At 34.7% G+C, this 25,958-nt stretch overlaps 1 protein-coding gene across 1 annotated transcript in view; it reads right to left on the bottom strand.

Annotated features, from left to right (window-relative positions):
• PCLO (piccolo presynaptic cytomatrix protein) overlaps positions 1–25,958 on the bottom strand; it is a 382,545-nt gene that overhangs the window by 104,579 nt on the left and 252,008 nt on the right. The window contains exon 10 of the mRNA XM_057550295.1: positions 14,687–14,812. Within this exon, the coding sequence (XP_057406278.1) occupies positions 14,687–14,812 (126 nt within the window). The remainder of the gene's footprint in view (positions 1–14,686; positions 14,813–25,958) is intronic.

Raw genomic sequence — 25,958 nt, 5'->3', positions numbered from 1 at the left:
TTATGAAACATATTTATCCAGTGAAATGAATAATGCTTCTAGTTGTAAACAGGAAAACTATGTAGACACATTAATAAAACTGATGAAAAATTCAGATAACTAGGATCTTAACCTAGATATGTACCTGAGATCATGAACTACATGATTTGCTCTGTCCTAAGATATACCAGCTGAACTTCTTTTCCCCTTACTCAGTTTCCCACTAGCACTGGGGCAGTACTGCAGTTCAAAAGATTTTGCCAGTTCTTTTATCCTTTTATTTTTGGTTTCAATGGTGAGTATGTGATCTATAGGGAAGTGACTACCTGAACACAGTTCCCTTTCCTCTGCCTCTCCAACTTCCTACAAATCCTACAAGAACCACAGTAAAATAACCAAGTGAATATACAAACTACTTTTAAATTCATAAGATGGTTTTAGTCACTGTGAGAATTAAGTACTGTTAAGTATGTGTCTTCAAATATGGTATTTTTGAAAATACTTTAATTGTAAAATCCTATAAACTATTTTAAAATGCATGGAGAAATTGTTTGATCATACTACACAGAAACCAAAGTATTATTTTATCATTTCAATGATTTGAATGTAAGCATATTCAATCTTAAGGAAACTTTTTACTCTGATCTTGGTTTAGAAATAATTCCCAGAACACAGTGAACACATGAATGGTTTTATCTATTATTTAGCATTATGAGCAGACACAATTTCTTTATGTTTAAATTATATCAACATGTATGTTAACCAGTTGTTCAAGTTTGAGATTGCATAGATGATACTTCAATTACATCCCTAGAAAGTGCCTCTTCTAATAACTTTTAATAGGAAAACTAAGATAATCTGAATTTTTTTGAATGTGCAACAGTAACGATAGAATTTGCTGCTCAAAGTCTTACACCCAATAGGTTATTAAAAACTGAAAAAGACAATAACCAGGTAATTTTTGAATTCTAAAAACATCAATCACTATAAAACATTCTCAAATATGTATTTTTATAACTTCTGGGATTACTGAATTTCGTATGTTTCTCAAATTGGCAAAAGCTCTTCTTATCTTTACAGTTCAGAATTTCATATATGTTATTTCTCTGTCTATAATATTTACCATTACTGCAAAAACATCTTCTGTATTCAAATTATTGCATTAACAGTCAAAATCTTATATGTTAATGTATATCCAAACATATAGCACACAAAAGCTCATGACTTTTATTGATTTATTCCACAAATATTTATGTGGCAGGCACTACACAATTCATCACCTTTGTGATGATCACCACCTTTGTATCTACTATTTTATGCTGTTACAAAAATTAATAAAAATGATACTCTACTAGAAAAAGCAGAAGTATCTTGGCAATTAGTAAAATGAAGATTCACAGAGAAGGAAATTCAAAAGTGGTTTAAGTACATGAAGAAAAGCCCAGACTCATTAGAGATTAGAAAGTCCAAATCAAAGCAATAATGATGTATTACTTAACGCTCATCATATTGAGGAAAGTTTGAAAGCCAGAAAATACAGTGTGTTGACCAGGATATTGGATTAGGGGACCTTGACTTCAAGAGAGATTATCATTGCTAGCTAACAATACTGTATCGTACACTTAAAAACCTGTGAAGAGGGTAGATCTCAACGTTAAAAGTACTAAACAGAATTTTAAAAAGAGAAGAAGAAGAATGTAGGATGAATGAAAGGAAGGGGAGATAGAGAGTTCTGGGGAGAAGATCTCCCCCAACAATGGTGGCTGGAGGTTGCCAGGGCAGTAGAGAGCAGCACCCTACTTGCTTATATTATCCAGGGAAGATGGCATTACCTCAAAGAAAAATTTCTGCGCGGTGCCATTAGAAAAGTCGGCCTTAGATTCGGTGGCTCAGCCTAGGCAGGATTACTTTCGTGAAAATTTGGTCACAGTTTAAAGGAGCCACCCACTGTCAAGGAAGCGTGCAGGCTTGGACACTGCTCTCAATGCGGTGTGGGTCAAGGGTCAGAGGCCCAACCCCCAGTGTTCTAGAATGTGTAAGAGCCTCACTGGGAATTTCCCCAGTGCTCGTGGGGCAGGCAACATCAAAAAATTGAAGTGTTTCAACTTCTCACCAGTAGATGGAGGGAAGATTGGAACTGATTACATTTGATTTACAGAAAAAGTCGTATGTTTCTTACACTCCAGTATAGGTGTTGCAAATTCATGCTTTTTAAACAGAGTTAAGGCAAATAGGGGAATATATCCATGATTTGTGGGTCCAATTTGAAGAAGATTCTCGTGATAGGATTCTGTTTCTAATCACTCTGACCACTAAAATAATCTACTATTCCAGTTCAATATTTCCTGGAAGGATTGGTACAGATACCAAAGTCACTCTATGGCTACAGTTTATGGTGTTTAGAATTAGATATGTTACTTGAAACAGGCTACAATAGAACATGGCTGAATAAGGCAGGAAAGGGGTTATGGGTAGATTAGTAAAATTTTATTGATCCCCCCGAAAATAATATAACACGTGGAGATATCCAATGATAGGTTTGTGATGCTATCATCTCATTTAAAGCAGGGTGCAGTTCATAAATTTATAAACTTTCCTCAGTTTAATTTCCCAATTTATTTTGTTAAAATACTCAGAATGAATGTTTTCTATTGACTTTCTAATTAAATGGCATGAACAGATTAATATCATCAAATCTAAAGGATATCATGACCAGCTAACAGTAACAGATTAATCCAAAATGCACTCATGATTATATAGAGATACAGAGTTGGGTTAAATGGACATAGGAAGCTAGGGCAAATGACACAATTGTGCATGAGAAATGCTTGTCTTAACTGGTGCCTCCTCTGCTTTAAGTATCCCTAGCGAACCAGCAGGAATTTTAACTTTAATTATGTTCTTAACCTTTTTTGATACTCATGTGTTCTGTACTATTCCCTTTATAAAGTTATTTAAATGTATCCCACTACTCAGACAATGGATTTTAACATAAAATATCATCAATTTATACCAGGGAAAGTGTTTCTTATAAATACAGGAGATGTTTGAACCAGTGGCAAAATCATCATCATCATCATCTCCACTGAGCATATATACAGAAGATACAAATTCCATTTCCTAACATTATTTGACAGATAAAATGAGCAGAGCTTTGCTTTGACTTCTGAATTGTAACTTTAAATCACATGCAAAATCGGACAAAAAGGAAACTATGTTTTGAAAAGTAAAGTTATAAAAAGAAATCTTCCAATCAAACTTTAAGAGCCAAAAATTTAAGAGCCAAAAATTCCAATATACTATTCTAGAGTATAAGAAAATACATTTTTTTTTTACAAAGAAGGAGGTTTTTTTTTAAATCATAACCTAAGTACTCATCACTAGAAATATTACAACATGGTCAATTTCTGTGCATAAAAATGTTGTTTTTATATTTTGCTTATTTTGAGCCGAAGACACTATATAATTATTATGAATGGTATAATCAAAACTAAGCGTGAACTTTAAATACATAAATTCTTTCATCATTTGAATAGTTAAAGGATAGAAATAAAACAGAGAAGTCATTGCAAACAAAAAAAAATTTTATCACCCTAAGAGAAACTTTACAAAAATAAAATGAATTATGTGTTAAGTTACTTCATTAAGAAGTGCCAGTATTCTATTAACATCATGAAGAAGAACTAGCAAATAATTCACTTTGGCTGGATGGATGTTCAACACATAAAACATGTTATTTGATGGAAAAATTCTACTCAAAAAGTTCTGACTTACAGTAAACAGAATGTAATTTCAATATATATATATAGATATAATATAGTATATACAACATATTACAATTATTGATTTTTCCATTAATAAACCAGAGTTGTTTAAGAAGACACCTTAACAGCAATATCTGCCAAATAATAGAGAAAAAACTCAGCTATTTTCCCTCCAGCTCTTTAAAATTCACGTAGAGAAATTATTTCCTCTAATTCAGAAGCAAACATGATTAACAACCACAAAAAATAATGGTAACATATTTTAGATGAATTACACAAAACTTTCAGATGTATACCATCTAATTATAAGAAGTCTTTTTGATTAAAATGAATAAAATTAGATCTATTTCACTTATGTTGATCGTACCAACATGGGACTTTGTGGTTTTTTTTTTTTACAAAGTTATTTTGACCACTTTTTCTCATTTTATCTTTACAGCACTTCAGTAAAATAGGTAGGGTAAATGTAACTATTACTATGTTTACAGGTCTGAAATCTGTTTTAGAAATTATACTGAGTGGTAGTTCAAAAAGCCAGGACTCTTGATTCCTCATCTACGTTCAAGAATATTATTAGCATTCTGAGGGCTTCATTTCTGTTTAGGTTGTATGACTTCTATTAAAGAATGTATATTTATTGTATTAATTAAAAGAAGATTTAAGACTTGAATGTTAAATGCTCTGTAGGTTTGTTATATTATGTAGAGATTTAAGTTTTTTAAAAAAACGGTGGAGTACCTTTTGGCCTACTAAATTTGAATACTGTGTACAGGAACAAATGAATGAACATATTGAGGTCATTTTCACTGAGCTGAAATTGAATATACATGTTGTATTAGTATTTATAGATATATGATATAATATCATTTATCTCCACATCCCCTGTTCCCACCTTGGTCTGAACAGCCACATTTCATGCCTGGATTATTTCTATAGCATCCTAACTGCTCTCCTTCCTATTCTTTACTCCATCAAACTATTCTCCTTATAGCAGTCAGAGTGATTTTATTTAAACGTCATTCAGCTTGTGTCAGCCCAGTGCCTTCTCATTTGACATTAATAGAAGCTGAAGTCCTTACACTGACCTACAAGATGCTACCTCTGTTACTTCTGTTACTCTGTTACATCGGTTACTTCTCTGCCGGAAATTCCTGCTTTCTTCTCTCTCACTCACATCCTCACTCACTGCCAGCCACGCTGGCCTCGCTGCGGTCTTATTATTCCTGGCACACACCAGGCAGGCTCTTGCTCTGGGCCTGTGCCCTTTTCATTCCTCTGCCTATAATACCAATAACTCCAAGCTCACTCCTTCCTCTCCTTGGGGGCTTTCCTCAGTTTTTGCCTTCTTGGCGAGGCCTTCCCTGACATCCCATCTAAAATTTCAACCCTACCCTCCTATATGGCATATCCACCCTCCTTGTTATCTTTTTCTCCTTAGCACTTATTACCACTTATTATGTGATACTTATAGTAGGTTTTACTTTCTGTCTCACCTACTGAAATGTATGATCCATGTTTTCTTCATTCATATCCCACAGGACCAAGAGAGGCTGCTCTATAGAGCATGTATTTACATACACACACACACACACACACACATGCACACACACACGCTGGAACTTAGAAAACTCAAGCACCATATATGACAGTGACGGGGATCTAGTAAAAACTAAAGAGTAGCGGCTTCCCTGGTGGCGCAGTGGTTGAGAATCTGCCTGCCAATGCAGGGGACACGGGTTCGAGCCCTGGTCTGGGAAGATCCCACATGCCGCGGAGCAACTGGGCCCGTGAGCCACAATTACTGAGCCTGCGCGTCTGGAGCCTGTGCTCCACAACAAGAGAGGCCGCGATAGTGAGAGGCCCGCGCACCGCGATGAAGAGTGGCCCCCGCTTGCCGCAACTAGAGACAGCCCTCGCACAGAAACGAAGACCCAACACAGCCATAAATAAATTTAAAACAAAAAACAAACAAAAAAATAACTATAGAGTAAAAGAAAACAAAATTAGCCTAAGAGGAAAAAAAAGCAATTTTATTTTCTTCCACCACTCTAAGTGTAACTTAGTATATATATGAAAAACCGTTAGTCTGATATGAAAATCTGCATTCCCACAGAATATTCTTTCTGCTCCAGCCACGTCACTATATCTGGAACATGGCTGTACTCCATCACTATAAATAAGTAAAATATGAACTATGTAAAAAATTAACCAGTGAAAGAGATAAAAGCCTAAAAAGATCTGTTTCAGTTCCTGGAGAGTTCTTTGCCCTCAGGAGCTTACAATCTGTTCTTAGACATTACCTGAAAGTTACCTGGAATTCTCTGGGAGGGGAGGAGGCGTATCCGTAACCCACACTTAGTTATGGTACTGGTTCTGACAGAAGCCTGCAGAATCAACCAATGTATTCTGCATTTCTATATTTCTCTTACTGAAACTAGAAGAATATATACATTGCCAAAAAAGTTATTAAATAATGGGTTTTCTTTCCATAAATACATCTTTCTCCTAGTTCTTCAGGTTTATTTTATATTTTTGCTCATTCAGACCCTGACCAAACTTTTCCTCCACAGTGAATATCCTCTATCCACTGCCCTTCTAGGCTGTAACCATCTTGAAAGCAAGGTGGAATTTTAGAATGATAGAATTCTAGGATATACCTGTAGAGTAGTTACTGAATAAACGTTTTGACCCATTTGCATTCTTTATTATTTCCCATATTGCTGATATTCTCACCTCTACTCCTTCCTAACAACCTTCTTTCTGAACTCCCTTTTTATCACCTCCATCTACCTTGTCAGTATATTACTGCTGCATACCAATGGGTTCTTACAGTTCTGCAGTAAGCACCTCAGTGTTCTCCCCCAATAAGAAACAACATCTCATGCAGGGATGAATTCAAGTATTGTAAGGCCTGAAGCTCATGCAGTTTTAAGAAAAAAGAGAAAATTATGAATACAAAATTGATACAAGTGAACATTTGTTAAAAGGACAAAATAAATCACAACAAATTACAAAAGTTAAGAAGCTGACAAATGCCACAAACATCACATATGTTTTTTAACTTCCTGGAGCCTTGTAAGGGGCCTGTACAGGTGAGGAAGGAGCCCTGAGACTTAAGGGTCATGATTTATCCATTCTGATTTCATTCCTTCTTTCATCCTACGTAATTAGTCTCACATTCTTAATTCTAGGGCTCACATTTCCATTTTACGTAACATACACAACTTATCATAGCACACATACTACTGTTTTGCTTCCTCTTTCCACACCTTAGACTGTATGATTCTTCTCAAGGTTCAATCTCTCCCCCGCATCTCTTCAACAGATAAAGTGTCTCAAAAGTATGCATTACAGAAGGGTCTTGTGGAGGGCCCCTTACACTTAATGCTGAACACCCAGTGAGTTTCTGTGATGTGTCAACAGCCATAAAAAGGAGTTGATGAGAAAGATCAGTCCACACACTGGGTGCCAGACACCTGACATCTGACACCTACACCACGATTCTATTCACTAACAAGATATGCTTTCAGTGACTTACAGACCATGAGAGTTACATAAGCAGATATTCATTGTATGTATGTCCATAGACTTTAATCAGACATGAAGTTAACAAATTGAATTGATAAGAAGAAAAACTTAGAAGGCTTTTTATAAGACTAGCCAAAAGTATGGTTTTACGGTTAGGAGGTTATATATTTACATGGGACATGACTTAATCACTTCAGGTTTTAAACTTTTAAAAAATTTATTCAGGCCTAATAAATACCTAAAACGATATTCCATTATAGCAGAATACCTCTAGCAGATCAATGCTCCCTTACAGGAAGCCTGAACTTTGTGAGATTAACTGTCATCTATGAAAATAATTTCGTCTATCCTTAACAAAATAGTTTCTTTAATTAGTCTAGTTCTTTATAGTTAACTAAGCATGAGAAATACATCAGCTCCTTTCATACTCACAGTCAACCCCATGAGATAGGTCTTGAAACCTCCTAATTGAAACATCAACCCATCCAGATGAGATAAAAGGAGACTCAGAGAACATAAACAATTTGCCTAACATCATGAGGATGACATTAATTCAGTCTTCTGACTTCAAATTTGTGCTTTTTCCATTAGGAATATTCCAAATCCCTGCAGTTCAGAGCTCAAACCTGACCATGGTCAATTATCTACGCTTGTTCAGATAGAGGGGACGGAGTTCAAGCTTAAGTAGCACATACTATTCTTATCATCAAAGATCTCCAAAGTAAGTACCATCTTTTCACTACGTCTGTGAAATACTATATCAAACACTATATTAAATGTTTCTGACACATTATTTGTAAACCTGATAACAATTTTGCAGCCACTATTATTATCCCGATTTCCCAACTGAGAACACCAAAGTACTAAAAGTTAAACAACTTATTCAGGCAAAAAGTACCAGAGCTCAATCTAAATCCTGACGTGTCTGACTCTAAAAACATTCTCTTTATATAATGAAGACCTTGAAGCATTGGCTGTTTGAAGATTTGTTATAGATATTAAAGACAGTTCAGCATCCTTGCTTCCAAAATAACAACTCCAAGTTCATACACACCAAAATGTAGCCTGTTATGGCATACTGATTAGACAAATCCAGAAATTTAAAAACAGAAACAACTGTTAATCATTAATCAGTATCACTTGAACATACATATATATTTCAAGGTATACCACTCTTATTGATAAAAGCAATCAAATTAGGATATGGAGTATTATACATACTAAAAAATGTGTTAAAAAAAAGGGCAATTATTTCATTTTCTTGATGTCCCGATCGGAAATACTGACTCAAACATAATTTCCTCTGATTAATTTCAAAATAAATGGATAAAGAAGAGAAATATCTTTCTTTGTCCTGGCAATACAGCTAATCATTAATATGTAAGTATGATATCACTGCATCTTACAAATAGTATATTACAATCTACCGTCCAGGTACCCACAATTTATATTCTTTCTTCCCAGAAGATAGTTTCCTAAATATTTTTTAGAAAAATCCTTGTATCAACAAGAAATATGATCTTGTGCCATGTGTACCTGACACACTATCTTGCAGGAATTCTGAGAAATCTCATGCTAATGACCAATCCGTACCTGGTAATCCCCCTGTAACAAGAATAAGGAAGCTCGCTCATCTGTGTGGTGTGTTTCCTGGCCTCCAACTTTGATCACTGCCATGCCATCTGTAACATATGCCAAAAAAGCATAAGCAGAAATAGAGACTTTCTTGCCTCGGAACATTATCCTTTAAGTCACACAGGAGTGTGTCCTCTACTGGAATTAGCTCTTCTACCATAGACTTCTTCAGGACAGGGAATTCCAGAGGCGAACTTCTAAAATCAAAACCACCATGCCAAAAACACCTAACCTCACCTCCACTCCAATCACTGATTCTCAAACATAAATCCAACAACATTTTCTTGCCCGAAACCCTGTCAGTTCATCTTTAAGAGCAGCTAACTAGCCAAATCAATATCCCCTACATTGAGACAACTAGAAACTGAGAATTTGGAAATATCCGTGAACTAGAATTTATGCCACAGGTACATTTCCTCACAGAATAGCATATAGACAAACTAAGATAAACAAATTTCTTTACAGGCCTACCTACTGGCCTGGGAGAAGGTAATTTTCCACATAGCTCTCACTAAATCCACAAGCAAACATTGTATATCATTGGTTTTAACTTTTTGCTCTCCTAGTCTATGTTCCTACTGATTCATTAAGAAGCTTCTTGAAGCTACATACAGAGCTTAACGCTGTATTTCTATCTTAGCTCCAAACAGCGTTCTCCAAACAAATATGATTTTATTATCAATAATAAAGATACAATTTATCTTCAAAATACTTCAACTAAATTGATTTTCAGCTGGAAAACCTAACAATATAAACAAATACCTGTTTGTTCAATGGCTAAAATGTGTTTGGTTCTTATGGATTCACTGTTCTCTTATGAAAACTGTTGAAATATGAAAGGTATCATGCAGGTAATATATTTCACAATTATGATGTTACGATACACAATACTAGGGGAAATATCATTTGGAGAATAAGTTCAGAAGTCCAGCGATTAAATAAACCTTAGAACCAATGATATGCACATAAAGGACTAGGTTTGGCTCATTATACTTCCTAAACAAACTTTTATTTTATTTATATTTTCTACTCTTCCTTTTCTGGAGATATAAAATTGTTGTAAGTTGATATAAAATGATACAACTTGTTAATAAGTTTAACAATTGCTATGTGTTAATTTTTTTTTAATGTCCTAACGTACTTTATTGTATTGATTCAAAATACAATGATTAAGTCTCTAAGAAGAACAAAGGTCCAGCATTGTGAACCCATGGAAGACTCAAATAGATAAGACTCAATATCAAAATTTTTTTTTTCTAAATTAATCTATACCTTCAATATAATCACTACCAAATTTCAACAGAGATTTTCCTGAAAACTGACAAGCCGGTTCTAGAATGTATATGCAAGACCAAAGGTCAAGAATTGTCCCAAGAGGATTTTGAAGAACAGCAGTATGGTAGATTACCTACCATATGTCAGGACTTAAAGTCATCATAATTACAACAGTGTGACACTGATGTAGGGATAGACAAATAGACAAGTAAGCTCGAACAAACATCTCATAAAAGACCCACACATGTACAAAAGAATCAATATATGACAGATGGGGCACTGTAGATCAGTGGGAGCAATGATACACTCTTCAATAAATGGTGCACAGGCAACTGATTATCCATACTGATGGGGGAGAAAACTAAAATTTCTAGTCAGAGCACGATAGACTAAAAATAACTTAATTCTATGTCTATAAGGACATTATAAAAGAGTACGATTTCACAATTTTTAGAAGGAAATATAGGCTAATATTTGAAGACTTCAGGGTAAGGAGAATTTCCTAAATAATATAGAACATTTATAAAACTTAATAGAAACAAAATAAGCCAACTATGTTAAAATTTCAACTTAAAAAAAAAAAAAAGACAGACACTAAAAAAACAAGCCACATACTGGGAGAAGGTATGTACAGCCTACATACTTGACAAACGATTATAACCAGAATACATGAAGATTCTCTAAAATTCAATTTAAAATACACAAACAATCCAAATAAAGAATAAGCAAAAGAACAGGCAAATCACAGATGAGGAAAACCCAAGTGCTAACAAGATTAGTAACATATTATCATACTCAACATTACTGAAGGTAAGGTGAACGAAGAAAACAATGGCCTATCATTTCACATTATATTTGAAAAAGAAAATGTTGAGAAAGAGGAACAAGGATATAAAGGAATAAGAACACTAATTTACTACGGATGAATGTAAAAATAGTGTAACACTTTGGAGAGCAACTTGGAAAAATCAACTACTGTTGAAGAAACCACACAACATTCTCCCATATTATTTAATAAGATAGTCACTATAACCCAGAAATTGAACTTTTCTAAATTTTTTTGAACTTTTATTGTAGAAGAAACTTCTGTACATGTGCAAAAGGAGACTACTTCAAAAAATTAATTACAGCATTGTTGGAAATAGTAAAAAAAAACTCATATATAACCGAAATAACCAGAGAATGTTTAAATTAAACTGTAGTAGAGACATACAGTAATAGAATTCTGCCCTGAAGTGAAAATAAATAACTAGAGCTATATTTGTGTACATGTAGCTACGTATACCACTTTAGATAAAACTCATAAACTCTGGAAGTAAAAACAGTGGCAAAAATACACGTAAACTATCATTTATATACAATTTCATAAACAAGCAAAATGAATCCTTATAAAGTTTATGAATACATACATAAAACTATAAAGAAAAGCAAGTGAAGGGTAATCTCAAATTAAGTCTGGTGGTTTATTTTGGGCGAGTAAGAGAGGTTTGGGAGAGGAGAGGTGACTACAGGAGGCTTTAATTGGATTATAGGTACTTATATCTCCTAAAAATATGAAACAAATAGGCAAAATGTTGAGACTTAAAACAATATGGTGAGTACATGGTTGTTTGCCATATTATTCTCTACAGCTTTTTTGTACACTCAAACACTTGTAATGAAAATTACAGGTCAGTGCCCAATTAAGTGTTAAACTGCATACATCAAACCATGAATGCTGAGACGCTCCCCCTGCCCCACTCCCATCCGGGAAGGCAGAACAGAAGATGTGTGATGTTGAGCTGTGCATCCCAATAGATGAGAAATGTTATAAGGCAAATCTTTTAAGGCAGTTTTCCTGATTGTGGAGGAGGCCCAGACTAAGGAAAATCACATCCACTTTCAACGAATTAGCAAACATCAAACCCTGACTTCCTGTGTTTACTGTGTACAGAGAAATGCAACCAGTGAGTTGCTTCAGTAAAATTTTCCAAGATTGAGAGCAAAACCCACTCACCATTTAAGTGCAAATGAATCAGAAAGAGACGTGTCAGGCAGCAAACATTTCCATGTAGGACTTGCTATTTTGAGTTTAGATTTTAATCTCTAATTTGAAACTCATCTGTTTTGTGCCCTTCACCCTCTCTCCACTAGACAGCCAACACAAAGAGGAGATTCTGGACTGGTGACGAACCCAGTAGACAACTGTAGATTCTGGGTTCTACTGGCAAAAACAGGATCTAAATATTGACAGTCAAGATAGCATCGTGAGTCTAGTAGAAATACTACCAAGAGTTGTATTAAAGATTTATGTTTTAAGAGAAAATAAAGTAAATCTGGAAATCATAAATAACAAATTATAGGTGTGAGTTATGTAACAACTGGACTCTAATCAGAGGATCTATAGTCATAGGGAGGCCTGGCTTAGCACTTGGCAAAACTTTGGGAGAATTAATAAATAATACAATTAATAAAAGTAAAATCTTAAGTCACATGCACATAGCTTTTAATGATTTCCTACTTTACCCAATGAAACAAACTGCAAAACTATTAGTTCCAAAAAAGATGATGACTTTAATGGCAGTCTCTGAGTTTATAAAATCACAGATGTAATTTTAGGTTCATTTCAGTTTTCTTTCTTGAATGAGTTTGAATTATATCTATTATTAATTTACGTGCATGAACTTAAAAATGGCCACATAAGCTACCAAATGCAAAGAACATCACTTCATCACAAAGCGCTTCACTGAAATTGTACATAAAAATTATCCTGATTTGTAGCATTTGCTGATTTTCATGGTGCAAGGACAAAGAAGGGTATGAAATTTTATCTTTAAATTATTCGAGTATCTTTGTCAACTATATCAGGCACAGTTACTGTTGCAAATTTTATTTTAAAATAAAAATAGCATATTCATTTCTTTCTGAAGTATGCTATCGGAAAGCAATCATATCACTCCCATCCTTACAAACAGGCCTCAATTCCTGTATCTTAACTAGACTGCAATACCAACAGAGTAGCATTTAGGCATGATAGGATTAAAGTCATAGAAAATTCAGAGAGACCCAGTGTTTGCTCATAATGGTTATTTCTTGATTCATATAGTCTTTTCCTTCATTTAGCTATCTGGCTAAACCTCCTATTTTCCCTGTTGTATGAATACCATTAGAATATTTTTAATAATATGCTTTCAGTTATATATGTGGTGATGTCCTGGTAAACTGGCATTCTGAAAATCAACAGGCAAATAAATGAACAAAAAAGGCCTGATTTATAGCATTTGCCTATTTCCATGTTGTAAATACTCTCACCATGGCCAATTCAAGCTAACAACGTGATGGTCCTGAGTGTGAAGTTGGGAAGAGATATTCAAAACGTCTCTTAGTGAGTTGGGCAAGCTGCTTCCAGCAGAACACTGTGATGAATAAATATTGCCTCAAATTTGTGTTTATTCGAATTGTCTATCAAAATATCTAGGGATATTTTTCGGTAGGTTCCAATATATTTAATTTAAGACAATGACAGGGAATAATCTTAACATAATTGAGTTTTAAACAATAACAGGCAACATTTTATTAAACGATGAAATGACAGAAAAATGCTTTCTAAATAACATTTAATTTAGGATAAAAATAAAAGGATAGACTGAGGCTGCTTTATGATAAAAATATTCGTGGTAAGCAATCTCACTGAAAACTTGTAAACTATATCTATGTTAGGTTTTGGAAAATGCAAATGACCACATCATCTAATTAATGAGTGAAAATTATCATTGTGTATCTTGAGAATCAAGCTGTGACCTTTTACTGAAAGAAACATCATTTTATGGCCCATAAGACACATCTGTAAAGTTTATTACTTTAAAATGCTTTATGATGTAATGAGGTGAATAGAATAGTACCTAGCACAGGAGTTGGCAATCTTTTTTCTCGAAAGGGTCAGAGAGAATATATATATTTTAGGCTTTGTAGACCACACAGTCTCTGTTGTGAATGCAGTTCTGCTATTGTAGTGGGAAAACACCCATGTTCAATATGTAAATTAATAATCCTGGCTGTGTTCTAATGAAACAATGTTTACAGAAACAGGCAGCAGATGGATTTGCCTTGTGGGTCATCCATAGTTTGCTGACCTGACTTTAGCATGTACTGAGTCATGTGAGATGTTTTTATGGTTCTGATTTCAATATAATTTTTCCTGGTGTTTATGAAACACTAATCCTTTTAATCAAAGTGTTTTTTAAAATATAATATTGCCCCAGTCAGTAAAAAATCTTGACTAATTACTGTTTCTTAAACAAGATATTCCCATAGCAATCCAACTGCCAAAAGGACAATGCAACTGAAAATAAAATAAATATAGCTGTGGACATATCTTCCTTTATATTACTATACCAAAATATCATAATCAACCATAAGGAGAGTTTTTCCTAGACAGTAAAAGAAGAGAAAACTTTCATATCAAATTAAGATATATTTAATATGAGCACATTCATTTTAATTTACTCTGAAATCCTTATTCTTACCTTCTACAAGTTTCCCTGTCTGTTCTGCACTTCCCCCAGGAAGAATGTTGGCGATATAAGCTCCAATTTCTCCGCTATGTCCAGGGATTTCTTTACCACCCACAATTCTAATTCCTAATCCATTACCTGTATTGAAAAATTAGCAAATTATTAGCAATAAGTTAAGAAGGAATAACAGTTATCACAAGTTATAAGGTGCACAAAAAATGGGTTCTGGTATCTAGAAGTTAACTACAATATGAATATTGGAACTGGATACCAATATCAAAAGAACAATATTCTGATTTCAATAATAGTTGATAGGAAAGAGAACTTTCTGAGATCTTGGTAGGATCTATAATGATTAATCTGATATTAACAAATAATGTTTATTTTAGGCATATTCAGTAATATAATAAGGCTCTGTCTATTTTGATCAGATATTTTGTAAAAATTTTGTATGAGGATATTCCCAGTGTAAGAAATTCCACAGCATACAATTCATTTATGAAATCAAGGAGCATTTAACTTACAAAAAGATAGTAACGGCTATCATAAATTGAGAAGACACAATCTAAACATATATATGACTGCAATTGATAAAGTGAAAACACGATCATAACTTATGAATTATTATTCACATTTCAGCCTTAACTCATAAACTAATACTGTTTGTGCATTTATATGGCACTTAGTACAGGGACAATAAAAGCATTCTTGATTGATGAGCAACTGAGTAAACTGTTCCTTATTCCACAGAACAGATTTTTCTGTAATTAGCCACATGGAAGAAAGATGGAGAATGATTACTGTGAGAAATCTAATTGAGACAGAAATAAACTGTTGATATTTTATCTTTTTAAAAAAATAATCTAAAAATTAGCTAGTGTATACAGCACCAGATATATTTTTGTTACAAATGTCAAGATTTTAAAATGAAAGCACTAAAAGAAAGCAGAATTCTCCTTTACTGAAGACACAATTATCTCTTTAAAATAAACTTCATTCCATTCAGTGATTGAAGTACCACTTTCAACTCTTTCAAAATCTCCAAAATTAAAAGCCAGCTCTCTTCCAAATCCTGTTCCCTTCCTACTTAACTCTTCAAAAACCATCCCTGTAGTCAGCAACAACACAGTCCAAACATTCAACAAGTAGTAGCTGAATTATGGAACCCTTCTTCATTTATCTAGTAGGGATATATTTTGGTAGAATACTGTTTCTTATTTCTAGGTGATGTGATACTTCCAAATGAATTTCGTCTTTCCTTTTCTTCCTCCCCCCCTCCTTCCCTTCCATCTTTCCATCCTTGTTTTTCCCCTCTTTTCTCCCTCTCTTTCCCTAGTACCCCCACCCCCATCCTTACCCCCCAGACCTACTTTTACAACAGAGCAAGTGTTCTGAAAAATGATTTAGCCTCAAAACAAAAACAAAAACGAAACAAATTTACTGTGTTCTTCTACAAGCGGTTGTCAAGGGTCAGACTTAAGTAAGATACTAGCTCTCTCTGGCCCACCTGTGGAGCTTTTCGGTCACAAGTTTCTTGGTTCAGTGTTACTGTTCTTTGTAGAGATTAATTGATGATACAAGCTGAGCATAACTGGATGAATGAAGACTATCATCTACTATATGATTTTTAGTCTCAACTAAGCCTGGATAGAGACAGTTGATTTCTTACACATTAGCCTTTAAAGATTCACCAGGACTGATTCTACAGTAAGACATGAGATAGATACTAATAAAGGGTAGAAGATGAAGAAAAGTTATTAACCACTCTACATTCAAATAGGTTAGCCTATTTTTTTTTTTTAGTGTACTAAGACATTTTAGAAATTACAAAATGAGGACTCAAAAATAGCTGGTCATATTTAAAGGGTCATTCCATGGAATTTATCTGAAAAAATAAAACTAGATTCTTAATCTAAGGTTTGGTTTCACTTTCCATGGTTGAATCACTCAGAAGTTGTAGTTCATCACTTATTAAAGATTTCATAAAACCCACACAGATACTGAATTTCTAAGTAGTCAGTATAACTACATCAATTTTAAGACATGGTCAGTCTGAGATCCCAAAAAAAGATTCATGAGATCTCCTTAGTGTAAAGCCACAGTTTCAAGACCTTGCCTTATATCAAAATCTATCATAATTTAAGCTAGACTCTAGTGGGGTATATACAGTGCTTGTGGCATGGGTCCTACTTCTTTCTTTCTTTAATTTTTAAATTTTACTTATTTATTTGGTTTTGCCAGGTCTTAGTTGCAGCAGGCGGGCTTCTTAGTTGCGGCTCGCCAGCTCCTTAGTTGTGGCACGCGAACTCTTAGTTGCGGCATTCATGTGGGTGGGATCTAGTTCTCTGAGCAGGGCTCGAACCCTGGCCCCCTGCACTGGGAGTGTGGAGTCTTAACCACTGCGCCACCAGGGAAGTCCCACTTATTTCTTTTTAAGCTTAAAAATTAGAATATAAATGTAGCTCATAAAAATAATTTCAGCCCTATATAATGTATGGTGCAGCCATATGCTTAGAATCTACAAAGAGAATTGTTATACCTTGTAAAGGTATAGCTAAAAAGTAGAACTTCAAAATCTATTAACATGTGACTATTTTTAAAAATTTGATTATAGTTTCATTCTGTAGATGACATTGTCTTGAGGATTAAGTAGTTGGGTCCTTCGTGTCATTTGATTTTTAGTGACCAAGTACACTCTAAAACCCTGTAGTAAAGGATCTGTGATAGGAAATCACAATCATATCTATCTTAATAAAGTAGCATGACACAATAATTATTTAATTTTGTAAAATACAGTTTTATGCTAGTGAATTCAAAACTTTCTAAATATACTTGATAAGCTTCAGTGTCTTTGGTAAAATGGGAGTAATATATAGCCATGAAAACACTATGAGAAATGAGATTTGATATACAGTTGACCACTGAACAACATAGGGATTAGGGGTGCTGACCCTCTGTGCAGACGAAAATCCTCATAAAACTTATAGCAGCCTTCCATAGACAAGGTTCGTCTGTATACTCGGTTCCACATCCCTGGATTCAACCAACCATGGATTGGGTAGTACTCCAGTATTTACTATTGAAAAAATCTGCATATAAGTGGACCCATGCAGTTCAAACTCTTATTGTTCAAGGGTCAACTGTATATAGAAACTACCCAGGCATATAGTAAATTTTCAAAAATTACTTTTCCTCTTGTTGATGTTGCTATGGTGGCTCCCACTGTTTTTCACGTATACAATAAAGTAGCATAGAAATATTAAAAATCTGTGAAAGAAAAAGCAAGGTAGAAAATAACAACCCAGGAAAGATAACATTTTTTGTTTATTTTACAATAGTTACTTGTATCCTAATTTGGATGTCATAGTACAAATTTAATTTACACAATTTCTAAGAATTTAAATCTGGGCATTTTGATTTAACGTTTCTATAGTTGTGCTTTGATATTTTATGTATTGAATGCAGATAAAATGAACAAAGACACTTCTATAAAGATAAAACACCTCAGCTCAAATCTAAAAAGCAGAATGCCAATAAAAGAGTTGATAAACTCAAGAAGCAACGTTAATTTTTAACTGAAATGCTTAAATCTAAATGGTCCTTGATAACTGGTATTTATATTATCATTGTTTTCAACTTTTACAAATTTTTATCCACATAAACTTATTTTCTTCTCTGCTTCTATTCCATCTAGAAACATTGCTAAAATGCTTTCTCAGTTAGATGCCATGAAAATGCACTGGTCTTGCTCTTGAGTTCACAGTATGGTAGAGTAGAGAGGCCAACTGTTACTATAATGAACATAGGAGCTTTAGGAAAAGAGATCACAAAAAGTTAGAGTAATTTCACACCATATAAGCATAAATGTGGTTAAGGAAGTCTCATAGGGAAATCTGAATTTCTGAAACCCATTAAAATATATAGGAAATATTTATAGAAAAAGAGAAGTTCGATGATAAAAGTAACAAAATCACTAAGAAAAAGTATTACTGTATCTTGATAACCCTAGGATGAACCTTAGGATTTAAATGCATTGGTGTTTTCAAGTGTATGTATTTTATAATTATGGGATCAATATACTATTATGTAGTCACTTCTAAAGTTCTGATCCAAGATGGCAACATAGGAGGCTCCTGAACTCACCTTGTTTCATGGATACATTGAAATATACAGCTAGACTGAGCTCTGACCGCCACAGCAACAGTCAGCTCTACCCACCACCAGAGCCTCCCATCAAGCCTCTTAGATAGCCTCAACCACCAGAGGGCAGACAACAGAAGCAAGAAAAACTACAATCCTGCAGCCTGTGGACCAAAAACCACAGTTACAGAAAGACAGAGAAGATGAAAAGGCAGAGGGCTATGTACCAGATGAAGGAACAAGAAAAAACCCCAGAAAAACAACTAAATGAAGTGGAGATAGGCAACCTTCCAGAAAAAGAATTCAGAATAATGATAGTGAAGATGATCCAGGACCTCGGAATAAGAATGGAGGCAAAGATTGAGAAGATGCAAGAAATGATTAACAAAGACCTAGAAGAATTAAAGAACAAACAAACAGAGATGACCAATACAATAGCTGAAATGAAAACTACACTAGAAGGAATCAATAGCAGAATAACTGAGGCAGAAGAATGGGTAAGTGACCTGGAAGACAGAATGGTGGAATTCACTGCTGCGGAACAGACTAAAGAAAAAAGAATGAAAAGAAATGAAGACAGCCTAAGAGACCTCTGGGACAACATTAAACGCAACAACATTCGCATTATAGGGGTCCCAGAAGGAGAAGAGAGAGAGAAAGGACCAGAGAAAATATTTGAAGAGATTATAGTCGAAAACTTCCCTAACATGGGAAAGGAAATAGCCACCCAAGTCCAGGAAGCGCAGAGAGTCCCATACAGAATAAACCCAAGGAGAAACACGCCGAGACACATAGTAATCAAAGTGGCAAAAATTAAGGACAAAGAAAAATTACTGAAAGCAGCAAGGGAAAAACGACAAATAACATACAAGGGAACTCCCATAAGGTTAACAGCTGATTTCTCAGTAGAAACTTTGCAAGCCAGAAGGGAGTGGCATGATATACGTAAAGTGATGAAAGGGAAGAACCTACAACCAAGATTACTCTACCCAGCAAGGACCTCATTCAGATTTGATGGAGAAATCAGAAGCTTTACAGACAAGCAAAAGCTAAGAGAATTCAGCACCACCAAACCAGCTCTACAACAAATGCTAAAGGAACTTCTCTAAGTGGGAAACACAAGAGAAGAAAAGGACCTACAAAAACAAACCCAAAACAATTAAGAAAATGGTCATAGGAACATACATATCGATAATTACCTTAAACGTGAATGGATTAAATGCTCCAACCAAAAGACACAGGCTTGCTGAATGGATACAAAAACAAGACCCATATATATGCTGTCTACAAGAGACCCACTTCAGACCTAGGGACACATACAGACTGAAAGTGAGGGGATGGAAAAAGATATTCCATGCAAATGGAAATCAAAAGAAAGCTGGAGTAGCTATACTCATATCAGATAAAATAGACTTTAAAATAAAGAATGTTACAAGAGACAAGGAAGGACACTACATAATGATCCAGGGATCAATCCAAGAAGAAGATATAACAATTATAAATATATATGCACCCAACATAGGAGCACCTCAATACATAAGGCAACTGCTAACAGCTATAAAAGAGGAAATCGACAGTAACACAATAATAGTGGGGGACTTTAACACCTCACTTACACCAATGGACAGATCATCCAAAATGAAAATAAATAAGGAAACAGAAGCTTTAAATGACACAATAGACCGGATAGATTTAATTGATATATATAGGACATTCCATCCAAAAACGGCAGATTACACGTTCTTCTCAAGTGCGCACGGAACATTCTCCAGGATAGATCACATCTTGGGTCACAAATCAAGCCTCAGTAAATTTAAGAAAATTGAAATCATATCAAGCATCTTTTCTGACCACAACGCTATGAGATTAGAAATGAATTACAGGGAAAAAAACGTAAAAAAGACAACCACATGGAGGCTAAACAATACGTTACTAAATAACCAAGAGATCACTGAAGAAATCAAACAGGAAATAAAAAAATACCTAGAGACAAATGACAATGAAAACACGACGACCCAAAACCTATGGGATGCAGCAAAAGCGGTTCTAAGAGGGAAGTTTATAGCTATACAAGCCTACCTCAAGAAACAAGAAAAATCTCAAATAAACAATCTTACCTTACACCTAAAGAAACTAGAGAAAGAAGAACAAACAAAACCCAAAGTTAGCAGAAGGAAAGAAATCATAAAGATCAGAGCAGAAATAAATGAAACAGAAACAAAGAAAACAATAGCAAAGATCAATAAAACTAAAAGTTGGTTCTTTGAGAAGATAAACAAAATTGATAAGCCATTAGCCAGACTCATCAAGAAAAAGAGGGAGAGGACTCAAATCAATAAAATCAGAAATGAAAAAGGAGAAGTTACAACAGACACCCCAGAAATACAAAACATCCTAAGAGACTACTACAAGCAACTCTATGCCAATAAAATGGACAACCTGGAAGAAATGGACAAATTCTTAGAAAGGTATAACCTTCCAAGACTGAATCAGGAAGAAACAGAAAATATGAACAGACCAATCACAAGTAATGAAATTGAAACTGTGATTAAAAATCTTCCAACAAACAAAAGTCCAGGACCAGATGGCTTCACAGGTGAATTCTATCAAACATTTAGAGAAGAGCTAACACCCATCCTTCTCAAACTCTTCCAAAAAATTGCAGAGGAAGGAACACTCCCAAACTCATTCTATGAGGCCACCATCACCCTGATACCAAAACCAGACAAAGACACTACAAAAAAAGAAAATTACAGACCAATATCACTGATGAATATAGATGCAAAAATCCTCAACAAAATACTAGCAAACAGAATCCAACAACACATTAAAAGGATCATACACCACGATCAAGTGGGATTTATCCCAGGGATGCAAGGATTCTTCAATATACGCAAATCAATCAATGTGATACACCATATTAACAAATTGAAGAAGAAAAACCATATGATCATCTCAATAGATGCAGAAAAAGCTTTTGACAAAATTCAACACCCATTTATGATAAAAACTCTCCAGAAAGTGGGCATAGAGGGAACCTACCTCAACATAATAAAGGCCATATATGACAAACCCACAGCAAACATCATTCTCAATGGTGAAAAACTGAAAGCATTTCCTCTAAGATCAGGAACGAGACAAGGATGTCCACTCTCACCACTATTATTCAACATAGTTCTGGAAGTCCTAGCCACGGCAATCAGAGAAGAAAAAGAAATAAAAGGAATACAAATTGGAAAAGAAGAAGTAAAACTGTCACTGTTTGCGGATGACATGATACTATACATAGAGAATCCTAAAACTGCCACCAGAAAACTGCTAGAGCTAATTAATGAATATGGTAAAGTTGCAGGTTACAAAATTAATGCACAGAAATCTCTTGCATTCCTATACACTAATGATGAAAAATCTGAAAGAGAAATTATGGAAACACTCCCATTTACCATTGCAACAAAAAGAATAAAATACCTAGGAATAAACCTACCTAGGGAGACAAAAGACCTGTATGCAGAAAACTATAAGACACTGATGAAAGAAATTAAAGATGATACCAACAAATGGAGAGATATACCATGTTCTTGGATTGGAAGAATCAACATTGTGAAAATGAGTATACTACCCAAAGCAATCTACAGATTCAATGCAATCCCTATCAAATTACCAATGGCATTTTTTACGGAGCTAGAACAAATCATCTTAAAATTTGTATGGAGACACAAAACACCCCGAATAGCCAGAGCAGTCTTGAGGCAAAAAAATGGAGCTGGAGGAATCAGACTCCCTGACTTCAGACTATACTACAAAGCTACAGTAATCAAGACAATATGGTACTGGCACAAAAACAGAAACATAGATCAATGGAACAAGATAGAAAGCCCAGAGATTATCCCACACACCTATGGTCAACTAATCTATGACAAAGGAGGCAAAGATATACAATGGAGAAAAGACAGTCTCTTCAATAAGTGGTGCTGGGAAAACTGGACAGCTACATGTAAAAGAATGAAATTAGAATACTCCCTAACACCATACACAAAAATAAACTCAAAATGGATTAGAGACCTAAATATAAGACTGGACACTATAAAACTCTTAGAGGAAAACATAGGCAGAACACTCTATGACATAAATCACAGCAAGATCTTTTTTGATCCACCTCCTAGAGTAATGGAAATAAAAACAAAAATAAACAAGTGGGACCTAATGAAACTTCAAAGCTTTTGCACAGCAAAGGAAACCATAAACAAGACCAAAAGACAACCCTCAGAATGGGAGAAAATATTTGCAAATGAATCAACGGACAAAGGATTAATCTCCAAAATATATAAACAGCTCATTCAGCTCAATATCAAAGAAACAAACACCCCAATCCAAAAATGGGCAGAAGACCTAAATAGACATTTCTCCAAAGAAGACATACAGACGGCCACGAAGCACATGAAAAGATGCTCAACATCACTAATTATTAGAGAAATGCAAATCAAAACTACAATGAGGTATCACCTCACTCCTGTTAGAATGGGCATCATCAGAAAATCTACAAACAACAAATGCTGGAGAGGGTGTGGAGAAAAGGGAACCCTCTTGCACTGTTGGTGGGAATGTAAATTGATACAGCCACTATGGAGAACAATATGGAGGTTCCTTAAAAAACTAAAAATAGAATTACCATATGACCCAGCAATCCCACTACTGGGCATATACCCAGAGAAAACTGTAATTCAAAAAGACGCATGCACCCGAATGTTCATTGCAGCACTATTTACAATAGCCAGGTCATGGAAGCAACCTAAATGCCCATCAACAGACGAATGGATAAAGAAGTTGTGGTACATATATACAATGGAATATTACTCAGCCATAAAAAGGAACGAAATTGAGTCATTTGTGGGGACGTGGATAGATCTAGAGACTGTCATACAGAGTGAAGTAAGTCAGAAAGAGAAAAACAAATATCGTATATTAATGCATGTATGTGGAACCTAGAAAAATGGTACAGATGAGCCAGTTTGCAGGGCAGAAGTTGAGACACAGATGTAGAGAATGGACATATGGACACCAAGGGGGGAAAACTGTGGTGAGGTGGGGATGGTGGTGTGCTGAATTGGGCGATTGGGATTGACATGTATACACTGATGTGTATAAAACTGATGCCTAATAAGAACCTGCAGTATAAAAAAACAAACAAAACAACTAATACTAAACTTTCATTGGGTTATTTGTATGGAAATATGTTAATATAAATGTTTCAGACATTACATGAAATTTCTAAAAATCTTATATTTGTATTTGTATGGAAATATGTATGGAAATATGTTAATATAAATGTTTCAGACATTACATGAAATTTCTAAAAATCTTATATTTGTATTTGTATGGAAATATGTATGGAAATATGTTAATATAAATGTTTCAGACATTACAGGAAACTTCTGAAAATCTTATATGTTCTGGTATAATGTTATAAGTAATAATCCTAGTTATTACTTTAAAATGTATATCTCATAAATAACTAATTTTCTTGTCAACTGCATTATTATGAACTTTCATCAACTCTTTAATCATGGTCATTTTTAAGTCTTTTGTCATTTACAGACAGTTCTGGGTGTACTCTGATGCTTTTGCAAATATGTTCCTATAAAAGGGTTTCATCTTCAAGAAATTCATGGAAAAGACTCTGACAAGTACAGGTTTCTGGTAACTGACTGTACTGCTGAACTGAATGAATAAGCATTTTCAGAACTCTAATGAAAAACTGATGAACTCATAAAAGTGCTAACAAAAGATCAAGATGAAAAAAAAATTAATTACATGGGACTGAGTGAACTGATGAGGATGAGTATAATTTTTGTGACTTTCTGTCTGAATTAAAAAAAAAAAAATCCCACAAGGACTCAAAAAAAAAAAAAAAAAGAAATATACAGCTATTCATGGAGCAATTCACACTGGAAAAAATCCAGAAACTAGCTGAGCAACTCCTACACGTGGGGTGAATGAGAAAATACCCACATCAAAATAGGTCCTGGCATACCCTCAACTACTGGGAGCTGTTAAGAACAAAGAAGGCAGCTTGTACAATCACAAAGGTTTGACAGACAATCAAGAGTTTGGGCTAGGCGGAATGATAATGTTTATCTCCTACACAAGACCACTGCATCAAGATTGGGAGAAATGGCTGTTTTATCCAATGCGCAGAAACCAACACAGAGAGTCAAGGAAAATGAAGAAACAGAGGAATACGTTCCAAATAAAAGAACAAGATAAAAGTCTGGAAACAGACCTTAATGAAATAGAGATAGGTTATTTACTTATAAAAAGTTTAAAATAATGGTCATAAAGATGCTCACCAAGGGAGGAGAACAGTGCAGGAACAAAGCGTAAAGTTCAACAAACAGAAAATATGAGGACATACCAAACAGACATTACAGAGCTGAAGAATACAGTAACTGAACTGCAAAATTCATAGGCCAGCTCAACAACAGACTAGAGAAGTGAAAGAAAGGATCAGTGAACTTGACAGGGCAGTGGAATCCATCCAAGTAGAGGAGTAAAAAGAAAAAAGCATGAAAAAGAATGAAGGTAGATTAAGGGACTTAAAGGATACCATCAAAATGAAAAGGCAACCTTCGGAATGGGAGAAAATATTTGCAAATATATTTCTGATAAGGTGTTGATACGAAAATATATATTAATAAATAGAGAATTCATACAACTCAATAACAACAAAAAAATAAACAATCTGATTGAAAAAATGGGCAGAGGAAATGTATAGACATTTTTCCAAAGAAGACATACAAATGGCCAACAGGTACATGAAAAAGTGTTTAAAATCACTAACTATCAGGGAAATACAAATCAAAACCAAAGTGAGATGTGACTACACACCTGTTAGAATGGCTTTTACCAAGAAAAAACAAGCATTGGCGCGGATGTGGAGAAAAGGGAACCCTTGTGCATTGTTAGTGGGAATGTAAATTGGTACAGCCACTACGAAAAACAGTAAGGTAGTTTCTCGAAAAATTTAAAAAAGAACTACCAAATGATCCATGTTTCCCACTTCAGGGTATATATCTGAAGGAAATGAAAACAGGATATTGAAGAGATATCTGTACTCCCATGTTCACTACAGCAATACTCACAGTAG

Source organism: Balaenoptera acutorostrata, chromosome 7 (assembly GCF_949987535.1).
Source record: "Balaenoptera acutorostrata chromosome 7, mBalAcu1.1, whole genome shotgun sequence".
NCBI lineage: Eukaryota > Metazoa > Chordata > Mammalia > Artiodactyla > Balaenopteridae > Balaenoptera > Balaenoptera acutorostrata.
This window is presented reverse-complemented; position numbering and strand designations above follow the sequence as displayed.